This window comes from Frieseomelitta varia, unplaced genomic scaffold (genome assembly GCF_011392965.1).
Source record: "Frieseomelitta varia isolate USP_RPSP 00005682 unplaced genomic scaffold, Fvar_1.2 scaffold_579, whole genome shotgun sequence".
NCBI classification, from domain to species: domain Eukaryota; kingdom Metazoa; phylum Arthropoda; class Insecta; order Hymenoptera; family Apidae; genus Frieseomelitta; species Frieseomelitta varia.
Genome location: NW_025110344.1, coordinates 86,492 through 107,513, shown reverse-complemented (window position 1 = coordinate 107,513; position 21,022 = coordinate 86,492). Strand labels below are relative to the sequence as shown.

General features: G+C 45.6%; 3 protein-coding genes across 6 annotated transcripts; 1 reads left to right on the top strand and 2 right to left on the bottom strand.

The window, feature by feature from the left end:
* Positions 1-2,714: 2,714 nt before the first annotated feature.
* On the top strand, positions 2,715-7,431 carry LOC122534192. 4 transcript variants are annotated; one of them, XM_043664573.1, is made up of 4 exons: positions 2,715-3,319; positions 4,187-4,265; positions 6,091-6,287; positions 7,085-7,431. In XM_043664573.1, exons 1-4 carry the CDS (start codon positions 3,311-3,313, stop codon positions 7,145-7,147), a joined length of 348 nt encoding a protein of 115 aa, XP_043520508.1. In that variant the 5' UTR covers positions 2,715-3,310; the 3' UTR covers positions 7,148-7,431. The 4 variants fall into 4 exon arrangements, 3 of the variants coding, with proteins under 3 accessions (XP_043520508.1, XP_043520510.1, XP_043520509.1); XM_043664575.1 differs by lacking the exon at positions 6,091-6,287; XM_043664574.1 differs by lacking the exons at positions 2,715-3,319; positions 6,091-6,287 and adding an exon at positions 3,328-3,437.
* A 2,499-nt stretch (positions 7,432-9,930) lies between these two features.
* Positions 9,931-13,701, bottom strand: LOC122534194 (delta-like protein A). The gene is made up of 7 exons (XM_043664577.1): positions 13,471-13,701; positions 12,599-12,702; positions 12,289-12,445; positions 11,343-11,465; positions 10,979-11,109; positions 10,536-10,812; positions 9,931-10,473 (listed from the first exon to the last, which is right to left on the bottom strand). Exons 1-7 carry the CDS (start codon positions 13,605-13,607, stop codon positions 10,110-10,112), a joined length of 1,293 nt encoding a protein of 430 aa, XP_043520512.1. The 5' UTR covers positions 13,608-13,701; the 3' UTR covers positions 9,931-10,109.
* A 744-nt stretch (positions 13,702-14,445) lies between these two features.
* On the bottom strand, positions 14,446-20,912 carry LOC122534195. The gene is made up of 4 exons (XM_043664578.1): positions 20,502-20,912; positions 20,254-20,453; positions 17,291-17,368; positions 14,446-15,948 (listed from the first exon to the last, which is right to left on the bottom strand). The coding sequence occupies exons 2-4, from the start codon at positions 20,431-20,433 to the stop codon at positions 15,037-15,039; spliced, it is 1,170 nt and encodes a 389-aa protein (XP_043520513.1). The 5' UTR covers positions 20,434-20,453; positions 20,502-20,912; the 3' UTR covers positions 14,446-15,036.
* Between the last annotated feature and the right edge of the window lie 110 nt (positions 20,913-21,022).

The window sequence follows — 21,022 nt, the reverse complement described above, 5'->3', positions numbered from 1 at the left end:
TATTTTATATATATATATATATATATATTTGCGCAATCGTTCCGAGTTGCATTGCGTTTAACATCCTATCGATCTATCGAATCGTTGGAAACGTATCCCGATTTTTACGTGTAGGGACATGCTCCTTGTTAAAAAATTCTCCCCATAGCTCTATAGCTCTCTCGTGACTCGTGTCACATCGTCGCGTCGTCGATAGAGCGAATTCCTCCCAAGACCTCTAGATGTAAGTCCGCTCCGATATACTCGAATTATACGTGCACATACGTATACTATACGTATAGTATACTTTGAAAGTTCTATCTAGATTAGCTATATAATAAAATACAATAATTTACGTAGCCATATTTTTATTTTCTATCGCTTCCGCGTTGATTCGACGCGTATCAGTGCACGTATCAACGTTAATCTCGCGCTCGATATTTTCTGTTCATTTCGATATATTCGAGATTTCGACTTTATGCAAATGAATTGATCAGGAAACGAGTTTGAGACTTGAATATCATATAATGAGGGCAGGTGACGTCAGGCGTACCGACTTCTCAAGTTTGCCTCCTCCTTTTCAATTCGAAAAGAATAGCGTCGCCGCAAGTTTGTCATTCATCAAACGCAGAGCGTTTGTTTCGGCTCCCAAGTACCTGCGTCATTCAAACTCGAAACTATGAACTATTTAGTTTTTAATCGCAAGATTGTGTTTCTAAAAGCTACGAGTCTCTCTTTCATTTAGTATATCGATAGTTTCTTTACAGCGAAATTCCATCACTCCCTATGTTAATTGTATCGATCCTTGTTGCAAATTTTCCAAACTTGCGTCATTTCATAAATGTACGTTGGTACACACGTACAATTGCCCCCTAATTCATATTTTGGGATTTGTAGAAAATTCAGGCGATCGTTTCGTTGCACGAAATTATCAGAGCCTCTAATTTCTTTTATGTTGCGCTACGATCGCAATTCCTCGCAAGTGTTGAAGTGACTTTTCTGTAATTGGTACAAAACTAAAAACAACGATAACGCGTGCCGATCAAGCAACGTTTTCTCTTTCTCTCTTTCGTTTAGGCGCGAGGCCTTAGTTTTCGGCTGACCGTTTGAGAACCGGAATATCTGCCTTAATCAGACTTAAATGCGACTATGAACAAACAAATTGTCCCATCTCCTCGACTATTTTCGAATCGACGAAAACGCTCGAGAGAGAAATTTGTCGCGTTCGGAGTAGAGAGAGAAACGAAACGCGAGAGAAAAATTCAAGCAGGATAACAGGATGAATTCCTATCGATCCTTTCTCAGCTCTCACTTTCTGCCCGATAGTCGGCCCGGTGAAAACGGTAACCGCGCCGTTTCTGTTCATCAAGATCCGCCTTACGTAAACCAAAGTAACGTTGGACGTTATACACACAGCTAACAAGCATGCTCGGTTTCCCGAAATTATCCTTGCTTCGCGTACCTACCTATCTGCCAACTGCTAATCCTCGTACTGTTCGTGCAGGATTCTCCTCTGAATGAGATATTTGACAAAAAAAAAAAAAGAAAAGCAGAAAAGGAAAATTCGAAGGAAACAGAAATCGAACGAAAATAAAATGCACGATCTAAAAAGATCAAATCTAAAAAGATCAAATCTAAAAAGATCAAAATTAAAATGTTCATCGCTAAAAATTTCGATCGAACGACATCGATCGCAATTTTCTCGCTAGAAAAAAAAAAAAAAAAAAAAAAAAAAAAAAAAAAAATCGAAGAAACGACGCGCGAGAAACAAGCGAGTGTTTCTTCGCTTTGTCGAGTCACGGGGATTTCAAAAGTTTAGTGAAACTGGTTCTAACTACGTTCTAGCGCGTTAAACGAAATCCAACCGAAAGGTGAAAGCTGAAAAAAATGCAACGTTGACAAACATACGTTGGACGATCGCTAATAAATAATACGATAATTGTTACGTCAATTCGAATATTGGTGAAATGGTAGATAGAAAAGAGAGACGGAGCATGTTTCCTGGCGAACGTAGTCGGTACGGCGTGGCACGAAAAATTTTATTGCCAGCGTACACACACACACACATACACACACAGACACCTAATTCGATCGACCGTCGAAACATTCGGACAACTGTCTTTTGCTGCACTTATTCATAGATGGGATGCAGTTCATCCGCGAGTGGAACTCCTTTCGACGTTAGTCGTGTCATTTACTGCTAACGAGCTACCGATTAATTACAATCGTTCACACGAGTCGTATTCATCGAGTACATTCGCGATCGTATTTACCTACTTTTCACTCGCGAGGTTGCGTCAGCTCGATCCTGGGTCCCAGGTAGGTAGTAGGCAGCAGGTACGCTGCAGCGTTCGAAAGCACGACATTTCAAGAATCAGCTGCGCGAAAACCTTCGAAATTTTCACCGATCAATTTCTCGATCGAATTGCATCAGTCGCACGCACGCTTGGACTTGATAGTGCCAATAATACGTGTCGATAATGATACACCTAGCCACGCTACGGCACGAGTGTATCGGAAATTGTCGGTCGATCAAGCGGCACGCGACTTTTATTATCGCTCGACAGTCTGATGTAAGTTAGAAGTAGGTGACGGCATCGTTCTCCAGACGGGAGCAAACACGTTGTTGTTCGGTAGCAATAGCAAAGGACAATAGCAAGGCTAACTCAAGCGACTGGAGCAGCCAATTCAAGCTAATTGAAATCGACCGTGGCAGAGACCTTCTTACGGTAGGTCACAAACCTACCTACCGCGAAGATTAGTTATACAAGCGACGCGACGAACGGACGCCGCCGCGGGGCGTTCCTTTCCAGCCCCTGGTAATTCCTCTCTTGTTGCTCCCGACTGCCTTGAATCGGAAACTCGATGTCGGCCGATGGAAAAAGACGATGGAAACGTCCGCGCTAGACCGAACATTTTTCACCACCTTTTTCAGATCGATGTGTCGAGTCCAGCACAACACACTTTAACTAAAAATTACAATACATTTTCTGCTTTCTTCTCTTATGTAATCATCCATGTCGCCCGCTGTTGAATTCGTTTTGAAAATGCGCGCTCCGTCACGATACGACGTCTCCCACCTCCAATCTTACTGCGAAAGGTTCGTATTTGAAGGCGAACGTAACTCCTTTCCCGTTTTCGCAGTATGCTTCGAGCTCTGTATTCGTGTTTATTGCGTGAGAGTTTGTTGCTTTTATTTTTACTAGTTTTGATCTGTCTACAAAAATAGTTTTTTTTTTTTTTTTTTCTTCTCCACCGACAATTACAATGAATCTCCGATCGTTTAATCTTTGTTTAATTTCGCGCGGATCTGAATAACTGGGTAGTCTTAATGACAGTGGTGAGTGACGATGGGCGCGTAGTGTAACGCACGCCAGATTGTATAATTAATACGTACGTAACTCGCCTAATGGAAATGAATTGGTCGACACCGATAACAACGGTGACAAGCGTGCTTGGTAATTTTCACCGTTCTACGAGGCTACGCGAAAGAAACACGCGCAATCTTTTTACACGCATCGAGGCGCAACATTCATATTCATGTTCCTGACCTCCGAGAAATCGAATCTAGGTCGGTTATTACTTATACGGTCACCTATATATGTGTGATCGATAGGTTCATGCGTGTCAATGCGTATCGACAAATGTCTGTGGCACGCAACTGGTCGCAAATACCGGCACGGATTAGCTGCTATCGCTCCTAAAATCTTAGCCAACGCGAGAGAGAAATATTTGCAACTATGTACAAACAAGTTGACAAACCGTTTACCTTTATAAATTTTTATACACGCGCTTTTTCTACACGTCGTTACGTGTAAATTTTATACCCTACTTTATGCAAATAGACGCGATTTCGAGACTCGTTCCGATAAAAGTTTCCGATAAACTTGGGAAATCCCAGCAGCAAGTTGCTTTGCCTTCTGAAACAAATGGTGCAACAAAAGGAGCATCTGACTACGAGGCAAGAATGGGGACAAACTTTCTGGCAAGAGGACTGCTTTGACCGTTCAGAACCTTCGAATCGAAAATCTATCTCAATCTTGTCTCGTACGTCTCGTGCATAACTGTTCTTCGTACTCTTACACACACTGAATACAGTTGAAACTCTCGAAAGTAACGAGGAATTCGATCGACGATGGCCGAATAGCACAGCAACGAAAGCTCAACGTTTAACGAAAGCCAATTACTTTGCCTTTTTCTTTTTAAGATCGCTATTGGCCACGATCGCGATCTCAGGGAACGATATTATCCCGCGCGAAATGCATCCGAGCAGGATCTGGTGAAGGGTAAGTAACGCGGCAATCTCAATGTATATGTATAATGTACAACGTATAACGTGCGTGCNGTGTGTGTGTGTGTGTGTGTGTGTGTGTGTGTGTGTGTGTGTGTGTGTGTGTGTGTGTGTGTGTGTGTGTGTGTGTGTGTGCAACAGGCAACCAAGCAACAGAGGCAACCACACGCGTTAATCGTTTGCAACTAACGATGTTGCGTGACGCCCGTGACAGAGACGTGCGTACGAAAACCGTGCGACTAGCAATCCGAGCATTGCAAACTACAACGAAGAGCATAATTGTACCAATAACAATTGCGAAAAATTGCGAAACATTTATTCGCTTAAACTGATGCAAGATTGTAAGAAAAGATCATCAGGTCTCATTTTATAAGCGAAGCTTCTATTTTGATAGTCGCGAGTTCGTTTCTTTCAAAGATGATTTTACATCACGTGCCGGGTGGGAAACTGAAGACACATTTTCCTCGAAAATTGTAAAAATTCAAACGCGTGTGTGAAAACATTAAAAAAATTTCTTTTCTCGTCAGTGATTATCTACCATGATTTTGAAACTTTTCTTCTTCACGACCTCTTGAAACTCGCTGTACGACATACATACGTACGTACGTACGTACGACAGAGATCCATATGTGCGCGATCGTGGATCGATCGAAAATCGATGATGGAAGAAATCGCGTGGCAACGAGGCGTTGATGCAACAACGCGGTAAAATTTGTACAACTCTCGTGCATCGATAACGATCGATCGAGACTACTACGCGGTTCGCCTAATCGGTGACCGAGTAATTTTACTGTGTTCTTAAAGCGAGCAGAAATTACTTCACGCGATAATTAGAATCACTGTCTGCTGTCAGGAGAACGAGCAGCGATTAATCAAAAGGGAAATCTATGTCTCGTTACTACGTACGTAGCGATTGCGCTATAGCTATAGCGGGTCAAAAATAATTTGACGATTCGGTAATTTAACCTGACCGATTCGTGCGTCCCTACGTTTCTAATTTCGTCCAACACATTCTATCGAGACGATTCTGTCGATCGTAATCTATCTACTATTTACGTACACACTCCGTTCTTACGTTCTTTTCTCATTTAATACTCGATCGACGACGTACCTTCTTCTTCTTCTGCTGCTTCTTCGGGAAAGAAGAGAGAAGAAAGAGAGAAGATTCTCACGCGCGTTACGCTCAGCGATTTCTTTGCCTGAAAGAAACGCAATCGTGCCACTTGGAAGAATGCATTGCATCGTAGCTCGGATCGGATCGGATCGGTGGGTATAGCGGTGATGTGCGTTATGGATTGCAACTGGCTTACGGTGTAACTAACTGCTACAGAGACAACGAGACAGCACACTGTAACGTACATACGTAAAATTAGATGCTTGGACTCGATAACCGGCGCGGCGCGGTGTTACGTAACGATCATTAACCGGTTCTACGACCAACAGACTGACAGATATTCATCGTGATTGTCATCGAACAGCGGGAGGTCGAGCCCTTTGTCAGAACGCACCGACGTAAAGAGCAAATTCGATTTTTTCAATCGAATTTACAAGAATAAGAAAGATTCGCGTATATTTGCTCGAAGCCGGTACCGAAGGAGATACCGGCAGTCTCGTTGGCTCGGTGATTGCTGGAATATTTGCAATTCCAGCCGTCGCCATCTGGTAGAACAGCATTTCTGCAAGTCGACATATCCAGGTGAAACTTAAAATTCAAGCGTACGTCACGAGCAGCGACCAGTCCCCGCGAGCACACACACCTACGTACGTCGCGTAGCTCTCGCCGCAACGTAATTACACGCTGCGCTTTCATCGTCCAACAGATCATCCCCTGTTTATGGGGAAACGTTTGAACGAATCTCCGGGCCACACTGATAGGAAACGAACAAACGAACGAACGAACGAACGAAGAAGGAGAGGAAGAGAGAAAGAGAGAAAGCTCAAAGAGCCCTTTCCCTTCCGGCTTCTATGGTCGATTTTCATTCCGGCGGAACGTTCGCAAGCAGACGTCTGCGTATCGGTATGTTTGTGCAATTACAAATCTGGAATCTTTTTGATCGCGAAAATTGAACAATTGGTCGCGAACGATGGATCGATCGAAAAGGAAATCATTCGTGAGAGATTTTTTCTTTTTCTAACCGCGTTGACAAATTTTTCTTCTCGTTCGACTACTCACGGCACTAAGTAAATTCGACAGTCGGGGAAACTCTGATAAACTCTGGAAGCGTACTGCAGTATCTTTGTTTTCTCATCAAATGTTTCATCAAGCGGATTCCATCGGTGCATGTTTGAAAATCGAACGTCGGTCATGCAGACAAGTAGATCCCCGACGTTTTCTCGTTTTCTGGTGCAACGTTTACAGCCACGCTGGTCGCGTGTTAACATCTCGGTCGATTCGTGTCTATCCGTGTTATCGATACTCCCTCGCATCTCCCGTACAAAGCCAAGTTGAAATATTTATCGAACCACGGAAAGTAGGAAATTTCCCTCTGAACTTGCTAGTAGTATCCCAGTGACTCTAAAGTAGTCAATTCGTACGGTATAGCAGCTGGAAGTGAAGAGAAATAAATTTTCTCAACGTCGGATTCGAGTTCAGTTCAGCACGGTTCAACTACGTAACCTGTTGCCGCTATAAATTTCCTTTCCGTTCGGTCGTTGCAACTCTGTAGCTGCACGCTTGACTTTCTCCTTGTTTCGTTTGCTTCTTCGTTGATCGTTTTATATTCTCGATATAAAAGTAGTTGTTAATAAGAAATCCTTGTGCTCTACGATGCATACATCACCCATAAGTAATCAATTATTTTGCATTTGTTGGAGGGTTACGGCCTTTTCTGCCCAACAATTTCCAACAATTTGTGCGAGCGAACGTCAACGGGCTAGGCCGCCCGTTCCTAGGCGTGGGAAGACTTCCTCGCCTATTTCGTCGAGGCCACTCGAGATTAAGGACCATGGGCCGATTCCAATGTTTATAACCGACGCTTGTAAACTGAGCTAGGGTATCCGGACCGAGGAGGATACCCGAACTAGAGAAGGAAGCCAGGCGACATTCCTTCTGCAGAACGTCGCCGAGATCGCACGTCGGAGTCAGTCTTCAGATTAGCAAGAAAATATACTCTTTGTTATAAACGAGAATTACATTGTAAAAATATTGCCTACACTTGGAACGCAGTCGTTGTAATTGCAGTAACTGTTGTTTCTCCAGGTTTCAATGACTTAAAGTAAACTATACCACTACCCACTGTCCCACCAAATATTCACGATACACGATACACAAAACCTTTCTGAGAAATAAAGTTCGTTTTGGTATGACGAGGCCTGACGTTCCAAGAAGAACGATTATCAAAGTACGTTGAAAGACAGGCCGATCTCTAGACGTGCTTCGTTAGCCACGGTGAAAGAAGGATCGTGCCTGTGCTGCGATACGACGACGCTGACTCAGTGGTAGAACTAGTCGACGCTAACGAAGGACGGACTCTCGTAAAACTATCTGAAATTTTAAGTGGCGCCCGATTGATCCTGCAATTAACCTTTCAACCCTTTTCGCCGCAGACCCTTTTCCCAGAGTGGAGAATTTTGTCCCGTGTAGAGGTCTCGCGCGTGTACGCAATACAAATACGTTAAATACGTACCCATGAGTAATCAATTTTTCTTACAGAACTCACTTGTCATTATAGTTAGCTAGTTCTGCATACATTCTCGCGCTTCTCATTGTTGCGTCGGTGGCTTGCTGTCTTTCAACGTTAATGAAAGTCAGCTGGTTCAAGGGAGAGTTGTTTTGGGGTTGGATTGGTATGATTGAGAAATGTAGATTGTCGTAAGAGAGAGCTTGAATTCGTAAAACGATAAGATGCGATTTGAGTGAGTATGATACTGTCGCGCGCTGTGCGATTGCCAAAAACCAGTTAGTTGTTTCTTTTTTTTTTTTTTTTTTTTGTCGGGAAGTCGTTGTTTACGAGGCAATGCCTTGGGTTTGTTGCGCCCCATTACCTACGTTATTTTTAGAAATGATTAGTGTAGTATGGTGATGTCGTTTAACGTTTGCGCGGGGAGTTTGTTAAAGTTGTGTATGCAGGAAAAGTTTCAAACAACCTGCAGATTCCTTGAAAGTTGTGAGCTGTGGTTCGTGGTAGTTTTTGGTTTATGTGAGATTAACATGTTTGGGGAGTGTGACCCTAATCTTGAGTGGAAAGTCTTCAATTCTGTGTAATTGCCAGTGCCGCGGATGAGGGTGAGAGTTAGTTGGGGTGACTAAAATCATATGACTTTTGGACGGAGTTTCGGATGAATCGTTCAATGGTGGATATGTTGGCCATTTGGTGGAGAAGTGCTGCTGGTGTGTCCCGTTGCTTGTTTAAGATGATTCTTAGGTATTTATTTTCCATTATCTGCGCTCCCAAGTCCTTTTCCATTATTCGTGGGTAGACGAATCTTCGAATCACGGTTACGCGGTTGCCAATCGGAATAACTGTAGTTGTCGATTGTTATTAAACAGTTAGGATCGCCAAGTAGGATCTTTCAGTAAAAATTTTTCAGAAAGTGGCCATTCTTCATTTTTAGATCTTGGACTTTTTAGATGATGGATTGACCGTTGGGTAAAACGTCTATTTTCCCGATTGCCCGGCTTCAATCGGTGAAAGGCAAGGCACAATCGCCGTAATTAAAAGCATGATGACTTGAAAACGTTGATTGAATCATACCAACCTGGATTGGCTGCGCAGTGGAGCAAAACGTAAATGAACGTTATATCCCACGACTCGCGCAACGCGCGATCGTGATACGCCGACCGTGAGCAACCAAGCTGCAGTTCAGATGCGCTAATCGACGAGCTTTGGTGAAAATTTAAACAAGAAATTTGTCAATTCAATTAGCAGTGGTTGTTTGGTAGGCAGCGATTTTGTAGATTCTCGTCTGTAGTTGCTCGAAAGTTAATCCTCCGTTCTCGAAAACTTTTGTATTAAAAAGTTCATTTTATGTTGAAAGACAGGTAGGTACTGCAAAGCCGGTCTCGAAGTTGGACCGTTCGAAAAACTGAACTTTCTGCAGGCGGAATTTCTTTGGACGTTCCGGTGTTAAAAATGCACTACGTTACGTAAGGGACACGAGACTTGGACAGTCGATCGTTACGTAGACACGAGCAGCCGATCTAGACGCGTGCGATACAGTAGTGTACGATACATATCGTGTCGTACAATATACGTATATCGTACATTGTACATCGATGGGAAACGACACGCGTGAACGGTGTACTGTCCATTGCGTCGTGTAACATCGAACATGTGCTCCTTCGAGCGTAACGTTCCACATATGTAACGTTTATAGCAAGAGAGTACGGACACTACTGCACTACCCTTGATACTCGAAGAATACCAAGTACTATTTATATTCTCGTGGCCGTCCATTAAAAACGATAATTGGCTTCGAGATTGCAAGACGCTCCAACGATCGCTTCAACGGCAAATTATTTCAGAAAATCGAGATGTTTCGCACAGGTGTCCGTTACGGTGTCCGCGTTTGAAATTTTAGATTTTCGATCCAAGTCGATTACTACGAATGCGCGGCTACGTTTATTCAGGATATGAAATCGTTGATATTGCGACGTCGCTTTTCCTCTTACGTATCGTTCGCTCGATAACGGTAAAATAAAAGAAGAAAAAGAATCCTTGTCTTCTAACACACTACGATTTATAATTTATCTGTGCAACAATCTGTCGTGACATGAGTACAATTAAAATAAGTCGACTTTAGCTTTAAAATAAATAAATTAAATACTCGGATAAATAACAACGAAAGAGTATAATATAACGCGATAATTCGCAGAAATTAAAATCCTTTCCCTTTTCTCTCACGTCTCGTTTTCATCGTCCGTTTGCGTGACGGACGATTCCGTAGGTGGCTCGGTTGGCCATTTTCCTACGGTAGCAGCAGGATCGATGGTCGACGGTGGATCCGTGATAACGATCGGCCCAATCGGTTCGGCCGTTTGTTCCTCGTTTCTTATCCTATTTTTGTCTCCCTTGTCCTTCTCGTCTACACTCTCTACGGGCTTCTCGATTATTTCTGCGTTTGTCGTTTGAATCATCTGAGGTTTCGCCTCTGAAACCTCGTCGTCGAGGTGTTGGTCCGGCATCGGTGGTGTCAACTCGGTCGGCGGCACCATCGTTTTGATCTGACACTGACGACCCATGTAGCCGAGAGGACAGATACATCTGCAATCGAAATCCCGTTAAAGAGAGTTCCGTCGATCGCCAATCACCTACCTGTAGCTCACCTGTAATCGCCGTCCTCTTTGGTCATGCTGACGCAAGTGGCGTTGTTGCGACAGATGGCTGGATGCTCGTCGCAGTAGATGAGTTTCTCGTTGCAGAGATCGCCCGCCCATCCGGGCTCGCATCGGCACTCCCACGGCCGTTTGCAGGACCCGTGAACGCAACCGGGATAAGGGACGCATTCGGTGCAGTTCGGACCTGTCCAACCCACGCGACACCTACACGTCCCCGGACGACGACAACCGCCGTATTCTCGGCTGCATCCTTGCGAGCAAATCGCTAAACACGGAGAGAGAAACGAGCAACTTTCGATAGATTTATTCGTCGCGCATATTATCACGTGTTTGCTCGGGGCTTACGTACGACGACGACGACGACGACGACGACGACTTACTTGAGTTGCGACCAACGACTAAGGGGAGAAAAACGTGGACAAACAACTTACGCGTTTGACAGAGAAGTCCAGTCCAGCCTGGCTCGCAGCGACATTCCAGCGGACCCTGGCACGTTCCGTGCACGCAACCTGGCAAAACGGCGCATTGTTTGCACTTTGGTCCCTGCCAACCCAATCGACATCTACGAAAAACCGAGCTGTCAAATCACGTCGTGGCTGCGTCTGCTTCTTGCGTTGCGTTCTGCCACGCGGTTAGCGTTAACGAAAAGAATCGGAACGACGAAACGTTGACGAATTTTCTCGTCAAATCAGTGAATCTCGCCGATTTTGCAACCTTTACGATTATCTCGTAAATGATTCGTAAATTGTTCCGATCCACCGCTTCGCTTCACTCCACTCCACCGTTTTTGCTCACCTGCATTCCCCCGGTTTTTCGCAGTATCCTTGGCTGGCCAAACAATCGGAGGCGCAGATCGGCTCCGAACAGAACATGCCCTTCCATCCAGGATCGCAGGAGCATTCGAAGCTCACGTTACAGCTAAAAGTGGAAAATTCCTTCCGGTCAATGTCTCCTCCATGTCGAGCGTAAGCTTTCGCGCGCGATCGATATTCAACGGACCAGGGAGGATTAGACGTTTCGAGTTACACGGGAATTGAGTTGAACGGGCTTGCCACTGGCCGAGGTGAAATCAGTGGCAGTGCCCGATTCACGTCTCTGCTATTAAGTGCCCCCTGCACTGTGATTTAAGTCGTGATGCCACGCATGTTACACTCACAATCAGTAATCAAACAAAAGTATGTCCCATGTAGCTTTGTGGCGCATAGATGTATAAAAATGTCAGACAACAACCGGTTTAATGGTTTGTAAGGTGAGATCCTGAGATCTATTTCTAGTTGCTCGTATTTAAATCAATTTTGTAATATTAAACTTTATCAAAGAGTTCCCCCAAAGAGGGTAGTTTATTTTAAAACGTGGTATCGTTTTAGATCATCATTAAGATTCAAATTAAATATAAACGTATCAAAATAAATCAGAGTCTTTCGTAAGAGATACCAACGATTTATCAGTGAAGAAAAATGATTTATAATCTGAAAGTATGTAACGTGTCGGTAACTCACTTTATTTCAATTTCAAATAAATACTGATTTTTTTTCAAGACAATATATCAATAAATGTGGCCAAGGTTGACGCAACTCGTGGTTCCTAGGTCCGTTTGCCTCGAATTTCTCACCACGAGTCGGTTATTGGCACTACGATCGCGTAGCTCACACACCTGCTAGGATGGTATTGTATCGCACGAGAAATCGAAATCGAGAATGCTCGGGTGTACGCGTGAAGAATAAACGCGACGAGAGATTACCTGCCGTGCTGACATCCCGGCAGTGCCACGCACTTGTCGCAGAGCTCGCCGTAAAAGCCCAATTTGCAGCGACATTCGTTGGGTCGACGGCAGTAACCCTGAAGAGGATCGCACCCCTTCCGACAGATCGGCACGTCGCACAAATCGCCGGTCCATCCTGGAAGTGGAGAAAAGAACAAAAAAAGAAAGACCAGCATCGTATATATATATATATATATATATATATTAAGCGGAATGTCATCGGGTCTCTACGATGTCACGTCCACGATGACGAATACTGCGACGACGTGTCGTACGTTTGTTTTCTCACCTGGCAAACACTTCACTTCTCCGGCCTCGTCGCAAACGTAGTGCGAGTTTGGATGTTGAGAGGCTGGTATCTCACAGGCTTGCTTCTTCCATTTCGGAACGTATCTAAATCACGCGTCGAAGGAATTATTTACGTACTAAAAACGTAACTAAAAACGTACGAAAATCATGCAGTCGTTACGTCAATAACACAATTCGAGCAATTCGAAAGACTACTTCGATCGTTGCTATTAGAATAACTTTGAATATGTAGGATAATGGAACGAGGAGAACGGCATTTAACATAACGACATGCAACAATTATAGTAACGGTACGTCAATCGTCCGACGCGAGATCTCAATCTCTCCTTTTTCGCGTCCTAATTTTCGACAAACTCCGCGGCAATCGATTCACACGTTGGACTAATTCTTACTTTTCGGACAAAGATTAGGCGTTTGCGCTCGCTGTCGATGCAAAGTGTCGGAAACACGGAATTCCCCGAATGCAAGAGAATTCGAAAAACTTTCACGGAAACAAATCTGTCGAAAGAGTGTCGTGCAAGTGAGTGGTGATCGATCCGGAACACTGCGAACAAATCCGACAACGAGACAATTTCGCGAGAGATCTTTACGCTCGAGTACCAAACACACACGTTTGTATAACAAACACCTCGCACCGCGGGGCTACGTGTAAGATTTGTGAAACTGTATTTTACGTGATCATGGTATTTTATTCGACTATTGCACTTGCGCGAAAGAAACGAATTCGTTCTTGTTGATTTTCAATATTTCAAACGAACAATTCGCAAATAGCATACCAGGATATGGTATGTTCGTTACGGTATGGTATGTTCGCCGACTTTGTCACCTACTGTACACGCTCAACGAGGATACCTGGGTCCGGCTGCGAATCCGAGGGGCAGCACACCGATCCCGAAAATCGCGGTGACACCGCTAGGATGGCCATTGTACAGGTTGCCCAGTTCACCGGGGCCGACCAGCAGACTGAGACAAGCGAGCAGCAGTATCATCTTTGCTCGACTTCCGAGTCAAGACTGAGGACGATCGCGTCCAAGGCTTCGGCTTGGATAACGGGACCTTGTTCGAGGTCACGGCACACTTTTTCGATCGTGGTTGTGGCAGCCGCGCGAGATCGCGTATGAGTATGAGTATGCGTATGCGTACGCGACACGCTCTCTCCGTGTTGACTTTTTTCGTCGACTCGCTACGAGTTTATTATCCGTTCGGGAAAGTTCGACGCACTCTTCTACGACTCGTGGTAGTACGCCTGGTGGTTGCGAGAGCTCGCACTCGCCAGTTGGCCATCGTCACGCCATCGTCACCCAGTGGAAACATGTTCCTAAAACAGTCTCGAAAGGATTCGCCGCGCACTCTTTCGGGCCGCTTCGTCCCGATTAACGGTTCATTCGCTCGCGTACTTTTCTCTTTCTCTCGGGACACGGTGGTAACACCGAGATCGTTACCTCTAACAAGTCGAACCACTCGAACCGCGCCTCTAACAAAAATTTTCTCTCGTCCGTCCACTACGCTGGCTACCTATGCTTGAAAACGTCGTTTAATATCCTCCGCGTGATTATTCTCCTCTCTTCTCCATCCTGCAGCCACGCGTTCCTTCGCGTTATCCGACATTAATCCGAAAGGCAACGAGAGAAGCGAACCGACGCGGGATACAAAAAAGTAGGGTATTTAGAAAGTCCTGGTGTTATTAGACATAAGCCGCTTACGCGCCGAGACGCCAGCATCTACTCACACACGATGGGATTATATTATTTTACACAAAAAAGATTTTCTTTTCTTCTTCTCTCTTCTTTTTTCTCGCCAAAAGTAATTTATTCATATTTCAAGATCTATGTACAACAAGTTTCCGAGCTATATGTATATATATATATACACATACATATAATCTATAATCTATACATGCGTGTGTATGTACACAAATAAATACAGTGATCGACACCTCAAACGGCGCCAATTTTTACTTCTCGTCGATAGGAACTTTTCTTGCAGTCTGTTCGTTGCGCGATGAGCAAGGAATCGTTTAATTTGTATCCTATTACACGTAGAAAAATAGCTTTTTTTTTGTACATTTTCTCGTCGACATTTACAACGATGCGATCGTGGTGGTGGCGATATCGCAACTCTTACAAAGAGTACGCCGCTTACACGCCCTCGACTCCGTTTGACTCGGTTTGGTTTCGTTTCTTTTTCTTTTACTTTTCCAAGCAACCGAGTACCTTACACCTGTACAGACGGTCAAGCTGCGACGCGATCGTTTCCTCCGTTCGGTTCGCGAGGATTCCATCTCGCGTCGATGCAAACAAGTCCGAGTCCCTGAGTTTGCGTCGTTCGTCATCGATCGGATGCTACGTCAACGTTTGTCCGTCCTCGAACGAAGAAAGGAAAAAAGGGGGGGAAACGAAAAAGAAGGGACATTGGCCTTCAGACTCGTTCGCACTTGGCGGTCTTGGACTTTCCGTAGATCAATGTCAGGATGAGAGAGATTACGAAACAAATGATAAAAGCGCAGGCCACGTAAATTTCCCAGATAAATAATTGCTGGACGGCTCGCTGTATGTTCGTAGCTTCCTCGGGATTAAACCTGGTGTCCACCTCGATGGGGAAGCTGCCAGGCCCTTCGTTCGAAGCGATCCTCACGAGGTATTTCGTTCCAGGCAACAGGGAAATCTGCGCGGAATTCGAGTCCGTCACTTGATTTCCCTTAAGACCTCCCGTCTCCGGCTGCCAGCAGACCACGTACGATTCCTTCTTCTTCGACTCGCGACTTGCCTCCTCCACGCGGATCCTGCCGTTGTAAACTGCTTTGGGAGGTGCGTTGTCCACCTCGAAATCGTTCTTTCCACCTTTGAAGAAGAATTTTCGGAACACCTCTTTCGAGATGCGAATGAACTCTTGGCTCTTCCACTCGGCCAGCACCTTCTCGCCGTAGATTTCCAGAAACGCCTGTCTCAGTCGGTCGTTGGCTCTGGCCTTTTCCAATGACTTTTGCCTCTGAATCTGAGCGTCGACGTCCTTCCACGAGACGGTCGCCTCGTAGAAGAAACCTTTCTTCAAAGACTCCAACTTTGGAACCCACTCTTGCCAACTGTAGTGCCGCTTCACGCCGTTCTCCGTCGCGACAACGATCCAGGTATCTTGCTTCAGCTCCGGCCTTGTTTCGCCCGGAAAGTATCCGACTATTCTCCATTCGTCGCGAACGTTGCGCATCATCACCGCCACGTCGAACCTGTCCAACACCACGGGTGCCTTCTCCGGCGTTGGCAACATGGACGGCAAATACTTTTCCTCTATCCTAGTCTGGCGATAGTTACAGGCTGTCTGGCAGGCCGGGCACTGAAACAGACGCGCATCGTCAGCTTTTCCTCGTCGGAGCCCTTTCCCATTCTCGCTTCCGCTTAAACCCTTAACCGCCATAACCATAACGCGCCCTATAACCACAAAATTCGAACAACCACTGTGTCTACGACTGTGTCCCTCCTTTTCGGGGAGTACTACTTGTATTTACGAGCAGATTTTTTTTTTTTTTTTTCGCGCAGAAAAGTTCTTCGTGTTGCGACTACGTGTGTCCAACCAAATATATTGATGAACTGGTACCTTAAAGAAACAAGCGTTCTCATTGTTCTCGTTAAAAATCGTTCTCCACGTCTTTTTAATTAATATAAATATTTATGTTTCTAATCAATGTATCGTATATTTCACTATAAAAGTTACAGTCCCCGTCAATAATATAACTTACATTGAACTGACAAAAAAAAAAGAAAAAAAGAAATACGTAAACTATGCGCGGTCCTCGACAAATTTTTGTTGGCTCGAAAGATCTAAAATCGGTAAAGACGGTGGTTGGTTGGACACCCGTGGCTTAAACGAAGCTCCCGAACAGTTTGCTCGATTTGCGTCAATTCTTCAACGAGCGTGTTAAAGCGGAGACAGACGATCGACCGACCGTTCAGTAGAAAGAAAGGATCCTCTCGTCTCGCGGAATCGCACTAACTAAGCGGGTACTAACGTCTTTCGTTCCGTTCCCGTCCCGGTATACCCGGATTTAATTAAACGCGGTAGTCGGCCGCTCTGCAAATATTTGAAAAAGGTTCCTCGGTCTTGACGGAGATCGATACGCGAAGAGTTGAAATTCGTTGGTTGCCACGACAAAGCGACCCAACCGTTCGTGAAAAACGACAGGTAGCCGTTTCTAAAGAAATTTCTTTCTTTTTTTTCTTTTTCAGTTCTCCCGTCGGTGGTTCTCCCGTCTCAGACAGTTATTTCTCTCCTCTCGTTTCGCCGATACATCTCTCTCGGTTTCTTACTTGGGCTTTTGAAATTTTCAAAGGTAACGTAATAACCTCGACATAACAGAGGTTTCTCCTTTGCGCCTGATCGCTCCGAATTTTCCAACGCTCGAGATTTCGGTCCGGCGACTCGACCGAAACGAAACACAGTTGAAACGTTCGTCGTAATTGTACGCGTTTGTTTCGACGTCGTAAAACTGCCTGCGTAAAAGTAAAAGCTCGACCTCGAGAGAATCCTAGTTCGTCTCGATACCTCGAGATATACCTCCCTTTTCGAGTTTCTCCTCCTTTGCGAACAAGATCCGGACCGAATAAGAGACCGAAAATTCCCTCCGTAGTACAAACTCTCCCCTAATCCGAAAGGCCGTTTCACCCGTAAATTTACTTACATGTAGATACTGGTCGCCCTCGCAAATGGTTCTTGTCTTCTCCCACTGGTTCTCGAGGGTCTCGCAGTACAGCCAGCACTGTAACGCAACAGAGAGAGAGAGAGATGCAGAGAAAAGAAAAACACGTACGCAACACACATGAAAGAAGCGAGCATGGCATGGGGAGGTTTCAGCGTTGAACAAAAAGCTCTTGCACGCACGGGACGCGCGGGTAAAAAGGAACGACGGTACACGAGGGGGATACGAGGAGGGACGACGCGGCCAAGAAACGTAAAGCGTAGAAGCAAAGGGAAAATAAGAACCTCCGAATCGGCCGAACCGTTGAATCGAGCGATTTAAGCGGCTCTCTAGAAAGAGAGAGGGAGAGAGAGAGAGGAAAGGGAGGAAGAAGAAGGCGCAGTCACAAAAGAGAGGAAAAAGAAAGACCGTGTAAGAGAGAAACGTGTAGATAGATGGATAGATAGACAGGGAAAGAGAGAAGGAAAGAAATGGCGAGGTGAGAGGGAGGGAGCGCCGAATTAGCTCCAACCTGTTTCAGGCATAACAGGCACCGTCGTTGTTGTCTTCATATTTATTGGGATACCGTCTCTCGTGGAGCCCTGTTTCCAGATTCTTTTTTCGTTCTCTCTCTTTTCCTCTCTGCTCTCAGGGATGAAAAAGAGAGAGATAGAGAGAGATAGAGTTAACGCTCTGCCTTCCCTCTCCGATCATCCTACATCACGATGCGTTCCTTCTAAGTCTGGCTGCTGCTGCTTCGTAGAAACGCCGCGCCCCCCTTTTTTCGTACAAAAGACGTCGCGAAACTCGGGGGAAAAAAGCAACATTACGAATCTCCGAGCAGCCTCGCGATCATTTCCTCCGACAGTTTGTTGTTTTCCCAACGACTCGTAGTTTGTCCGCCAAAAACCGAAATCACTGAGAACGAACGGCGGCGTTGCGTATCACGCGCGTCGACGCAGATAAAATTAGAAGTTGAGACTCTAGAAATAACAACGAGGCTCCCGCAATGACCGTTGAAACACGTAAAAGCGTGGATTGTTTCGCGACGTAAATTGAAATCTACCTCGTGAATTGGAACGCGTTGGGATGAATCTGAATCCAGCCAATCCAGTGAATCTCTTTCGTCCCGTTTGTTTCATTTTGCAACGAACGATCATTGATTTCCCTGACATAAGAGGGGATAAGACCTTACGTGGCTTTTACGACCCTCGACCGATCGTAACTCGATAACTCGATCGTCGTCACGCTCGATGAAACTCCACGGAACGACCATCAGCGTGCGTCCCTGACGTTTCCATTGATTGACCACCTACGACTACGATGTTAAACGACGCTTTCTCGTTGGCGTTATCGCGAATTATCGATTTAAAGGAAATGTTTACTTTGCGTGCACAGCCACAAAAATGTTTGAAGAAGAGAGTCTAGATTCTGCTAGAAAAATTGTACAGAAGTATCAGAAACGTCAAAGAATCTCAGAACCGAGCTGAACCTGTCGATGGATTTTACAACGCTGTCCCCTCGTTTTCAATCGGTTCACCGCCTAGCTTCCCCTCCATACGCCGGACACCGATCCGTCCGGAGTAAAACAATGAAGCGACGAAAAGCGACGCGTCGCCAGCCCAACTATCTCTTCCAATCTCTCGCAATCGGAAACAATCGTCGTTATTCAGACTCGGGATGTCCGTCTCGGGACGCGCGCGACCTTTGTTCCCTCCGAGAATCTAATTCCACTCTAATCCTGATTGATACGTCCCTAATACGCGGAAACGATTCTCGAGGAACAAATATATATCGTTCTCGGAGTTGAGCTGAATTTGAACGGATCATCGTCCCCTCGTTCCACGTTCAAAAAATCCTCGCGATTCTTCATCCTTCTTCTTACTCGCACACGCAGTCCGAGTGTCTGCCCGTGCTGTCTGGGTGTACGCTGGCGAGGTGGCATCGATTTCTCCGAAATTAACAGGGACACCCCCTGTACATACACACGAAAAGAGCAACGCCCCGTGCACGCACGCCGACACTCGCACGCCGCATTGTGCGTGAGTTAATCGTGATTCCCATCTGTCCATCTGCGACGTGTCTGCTGCTGGACCAAGAGGGGTGGTGGGGTGGTGCTCTCGACCGTGTGGAACATTTTCCACGAGACGACACGACGCGACGCCACGCGACGCCACGCGACGCGACGCGACGCGACGTCCGCTCCATAAAACCGACGCGAGATGAGGCGACGGGGGTGATTTATCGCAACGTCGATTTACGGCCCTATCCGATTTCCAAATGATAAACTCGAGTCACTTAACGCGCTCGTACGCGTGTTAGACACGCGCATCTCGATACGTTATTTCCAGATATTTCCGAGATACCGTCGGAGATACCGTTTGTCGTTTGCGGCGAGGAAATTAATTTTTCGAAAGAATTCTTGGACGGGACGTGCCTTTCGGTGTTTTGGATTCCGAGTAACTAGGAGACGGAGACGGAGAGACGGTCACGTTCAAGTTGGCGGGATCGCGTTGGATTACGCGTAAAGGAACGACGACGCTAATATTTATAACAAGGTCCGTTTGATAGAAAAGAGTGCTATTAGGACACTTTCCGAGGATTTTTATTGTCATTACCGACTCGGTGTGTTAGCACTGAGCTAATACTTTTTCAGGCCTGATTGATCATTCAACAGCTGTCCACCAAACCGTAAAACGTAAAACTATCGTCGCGTACTCGCGGCCAGGTTCTGAGTTTGAAACGAAGAAGTTGGGACAATGATAGGACGATGCTTTCAAAGTTTCGGACGGTTGTTTCTCTTTTTCTACAAATTGGGATAAAACGTTCGATGGAACGAACGGTAAGCGATAATCTCACAGGAGGCTAATTTTATGGTAACAGTAGGAGCAACATCTGCAAAGTGGAGGAGGAGAGGAAAGGAAAGGAAAGGAAAGGAAAGGAAAGGACTTGATTTCTTTACTTACAACTTTACAAGAGTGTGCCTGCTTGTATTCCGTGTCCCACAAGTTGTCGCAGAACCCGTCGGCGGTGTGCTGCTTCAAACATTGCGATCTGCACTGAGCAGTTCTGATGATCGGCCCGAGATCGAATCCAGTAGTTGGCGTGCTACACCAGGCCAACAAAATAAACCACAAAGTCTTCATGTTTGATCAAAATCAATCACACCTATTTGTTCCGTAACGTATGTATTCGCTCGCTGGTTCACTCTTCCTCGAGGTTCACTAGCTCTTGGATTTTTAAATCGAGTCGCACGATTTCAACGCGTTCATCACAAAGGACACCGAGTAGAGACAGAACACAAGCGTAGCGCGTGTTGTCGGCAAGCAACGAGCAAACGAGCAGGTTCCCGTATCGCCGAAATTTCCAACGGACTGGGACCCTTCGGAGGACGGTACCTTCCTTATGTAGCAACGCGCCCCACCATTGAATTTTCGCTCGCCCCTACCCCCCGAAGGCAGCGTAGCATCCCTCGTAATTATCCGTCGCGTCGGCTGGAACCGTTCCGTACGGACCCGGCATATGGTCCACCATACTGCATCATCGTCCTTCTGCCCGAGTTACTTTACTTTACCTCGCTGGCAGAGATGTAGGCCAAACTGCCGAAAGAGTTGCGATTTTCCGTTTCGTGCCTCTCTCGTTATTACATTCCATTATTCCATTATTCCGTTATTCCGTTATTCCATTATATACTCCTCGAGTAGAGACAATGCAACCGTTTTTTTTTTTTTTTTT